The 3,202-nt window shown below is 38.9% G+C and overlaps 1 protein-coding gene across 1 annotated transcript; it reads left to right on the top strand.

Moving 5' to 3' along the window:
* The first annotated feature begins 1,078 nt into the window (after window positions 1–1,078).
* LOC149449742 (serine/threonine-protein kinase SBK1-like) lies at window positions 1,079–3,000 on the top strand. Its single transcript, XM_089692819.1, has 3 exons — window positions 1,079–1,253; window positions 1,829–1,887; window positions 2,419–3,000. The coding sequence occupies exons 1-3, from the start codon at window positions 1,079–1,081 to the stop codon at window positions 2,998–3,000; spliced, it is 816 nt and encodes a 271-aa protein (XP_089548945.1).
* The last annotated feature ends 202 nt before the right edge of the window (window positions 3,001–3,202 follow it).

Raw genomic sequence — 3,202 nt, forward strand, 5'->3', positions numbered from 1 at the left:
TTGGTCACCTTTGGAAATAGCCACCAAATCTTCTTTCTGTTTATGTACCTGTTATTAATCTTTAATAAAAATATCATGGAGCAAAAAAAAATTACAAAACCTAATAAAAGTTTTCATTGTTCCCCCACTTGTGTTCTCCTAAAGGAGGTTTTGCTGACCACACACATGAAGTGAGGGAAGATCGGACGTCAGAAATGGCAAAAAAAAGTTAAAAGATGTTCTAACCCTTTTCGGTTTTTGTCCAAATTCTTTGGTTGGATTTGTGCTTGAAGTCTCAGGAAGTCACATATCTTTAGTAAATAATTTTACTGTATTACAGCAAAGTAAAACCAGGGACTTCCTAGGATGGCATCTAAGGACAGAAAGTCAACACCCAGCTATAAAAGATATTTTCATAAATGTTAGTCATATCATGCAAAAAGTTTAAAAGATTCACACATGATGTTCAATACAAAAACTTTTGTATGATGTGACTAATACATTTGGAATTTGTATCCCTATGTTTTGAATTGATATCCCTGGCTGCCATCCTAGGAAGTCCCCGGTTGTTACCTTGTTGTAGTCATTTGTTGGTTTGGAATGATGGCACTCTCGGTCCTTTGCCCAGTGCCATTCTACATCACTCCTTTCTCTCTTTGGAATCTATAAAATAATTGGACTTCTTACATATAACTTGTATGTATCAGAGTAAGGGTTCGTGTCCATAGAATCAGTTTGATGTCCATTTGAGACCCTTCTAAAATAATTTATAATACTGTATATTGACAGGTGAATTTGATCGGCTTCAAGTGGGTTTTGCATTACCATAGACTTATATAGGAAAACAATATCCACTTGCTGTGAATAAAAGCTCATCAACATAAGCCCAACATGTATTTAATAAGAATTGTAAGCATATATCAGCTTTAAAATGTAAAATAACTGTCTTTAGTTACAATACTACCCCTCCCCCCACCTCTAATGAAGGTGACAATTAATAACAGTAACTGGGTGATATCCAGAGAGATGATTAGTGCCGCTTACTAATGATTAGTGTCAAATGAAACTAATTTGTATGTTTTGATGCTGTGATTCCAGAATGGCTTCTAGCATCGTAGAAGTAACCAAGAACACTGCAAGGAAACTTCTTGAGCTCATTGCCGAAACCTCAGAAAACCTGAGGATGATGGAAGTCACAGACCACTTCCACCCCAACAAAGAGCTCGGGACAGGATCGTACGGAAAGGTTCTCTTGGCCAAACATCGGGGTTCAGGTAAATTTGTAGCCTAATTCATGTAAAGAGAATGATTTACAGAATCAGTTGTGCTTCTGAATGAGTGGAAATAAACTAAGGGAAAGAGTAACTAGCAGGTAAAGGTTCTTCGGTTGCATGGTGCAACAAGGGGGATCATACTGTAGATATTGCATCACCAGAGGAGGGGAGACTATAATGAGCAAGTCTGCCATAATATACAAGTCTGATAGTTACATATTCTAGTTAATGCTCTGGGTGCCCTCTGCAGATTTAGTTCTATTTAGAGCTCAGATGTCTAAAGGATCTTTACTTCTAAACTGAGATATGAGTGTGACATCCAAGATCTAAGAATCAACAGAATGCTTCGGCTGCAGAACATTTCCAAACCTTTGAGCAGCAATTTTAAGTTTCTAAGTTTTCCAAGCCCCCCTTGCTTCCAGTTTTTGAGTGATGATTATGGATCTTCATAAGTCAGAGCTTTTAGATTTACATAAACTTTTAACTAACTTTAGTAGGTTTTTAGCAAGCTTCATCATTTCTCTAATGTTGTTTTTATGATACTTATTGTCTTTTTATGTCTTTCTTTTTAACAGATGAGTTGGTGGCTATGAAACTGATGAGTAAAGAGACAACTCCAATGGACAACTTCCTAGTGGAATACGGAATGTCTTAGTCTCAGCGGCCATCCAAATATCATCGAAACCCATGAAATCGCTTTCCAAACCAGCAACGACTATGTCTTTGTCCAGAAGGTGGCACCAGCTGGAAACCTTCATTCAATAGTAAAGCTAAATGTAAGTTTGTATCAAAAATGTATTGATCTTTATAAAGTCACGATTTCTAGTTTTAGTTGCTTTTGAAGCATTTCTGAGTTTTAAAGATTCCTTTCCCAGGGCAGTGAGTTGATAGGATGTATAGTTGGCATACGCTTGTTGTTTTAGGTATGTGTATCACTCAAGATATGAAGCAAGGTTTAAAATGGAGTAAGATGGGTTAAGATGGATCTTGCCCCATTAATGGCACCATTTTGTATGTTGACAGGTTTCCTTTAATCATACTCCTTGTGTATTCAGCTAATGTATGTTTGTTTCCCTGTACAAGAGGTAAGGTGGGTTCAATATGTTGGGTAACATTGTGTTATATTTGTGTCTAGTGACTAATTTTCTCTCTTTTTTCCCTACAGGTTGGTTTAAATGAAGATATTGTAAAGAGTTTTGTTCCACAGATAGCGAGTCCCTTAGACTTTATGCACAGCAGAGGAATGGTCCATCGGGACATTAAACTGGACAACATTTTGCTCATGGACATTGAATGTAAGGAAGTCAAATTAGCAGATTTTGGACTGACGAGGCTCCGGGGCACTCAAGCACCATGTATGTCCTGGTCCATCCCATATACTGCTCCGGAATTGTGCAGCTTAAAAGAAGGGGATCAATTGCTGCTGCACCCGAGCATTGACGTGTGGGCATTTGGAGTCCTGTTGTACACAGTTATGACCGGCACATTTCCTTGGAAAGAAGCAGAGGGTCATGACCCCATGTATCGGGAGTTTGCTTGGTGGCAAATGAAGAAAGACCTAACCTTGGCACCAGGAAAGTGGCAACAATTCTCCATGGAAGCCAGGCAGATGTTCTGGGACTTGTTGGCCCTCAATGCCTCTGAGAGGTGTTCTGCTATGGACATTTTAAAATATGTCCACCTGCCATGGAAAGCAAAAATGCCTCCAGAGAATCTAACCAGGAAAACGGTCATACATGTGATATAACAGAGTGCATGATGTCCATTGTGGAGCCTCATCAAGTGCTGCCTCATACAAGACTCATGTCCTAGGGGAAGGTAAGTGTCTAAATCTTTGGACTGCTGGCTTTTTCTGTAGCTGGTCACATGTTTGCTTATCTACTGTAATTGCTGATTTCAGGAATACTAGCTCATAGCATAGGAAAACCGTATATAATGAGCCACAGAAG

The sequence above is a fragment of the Staurois parvus genome, unplaced genomic scaffold (genome assembly GCF_062004578.1).
Source record: "Staurois parvus isolate SC_StPar_1 unplaced genomic scaffold, SC_StPar_1.0 ptg000605l, whole genome shotgun sequence".
Lineage (NCBI taxonomy): Eukaryota > Metazoa > Chordata > Amphibia > Anura > Ranidae > Staurois > Staurois parvus.

Bases quoted from the DNA above. Each gene is read 5' to 3' on its own strand.
- LOC149449742 (XM_089692819.1), top strand. From the start codon at position 1,079: ATGGCTTCTAGCATCGTAGAAGTAACCAAGAACACTGCAAGGAAACTT. The intron at 1,254-1,828 runs GTAAATTTGTAG...TCTTTTTAACAG, and splicing joins GGCCAAACATCGGGGTTCAG to ATGAGTTGGTGGCTATGAAA. The intron at 1,888-2,418 runs GTGGAATACGGA...TTTTCCCTACAG, and splicing joins CTCCAATGGACAACTTCCTA to GTTGGTTTAAATGAAGATAT.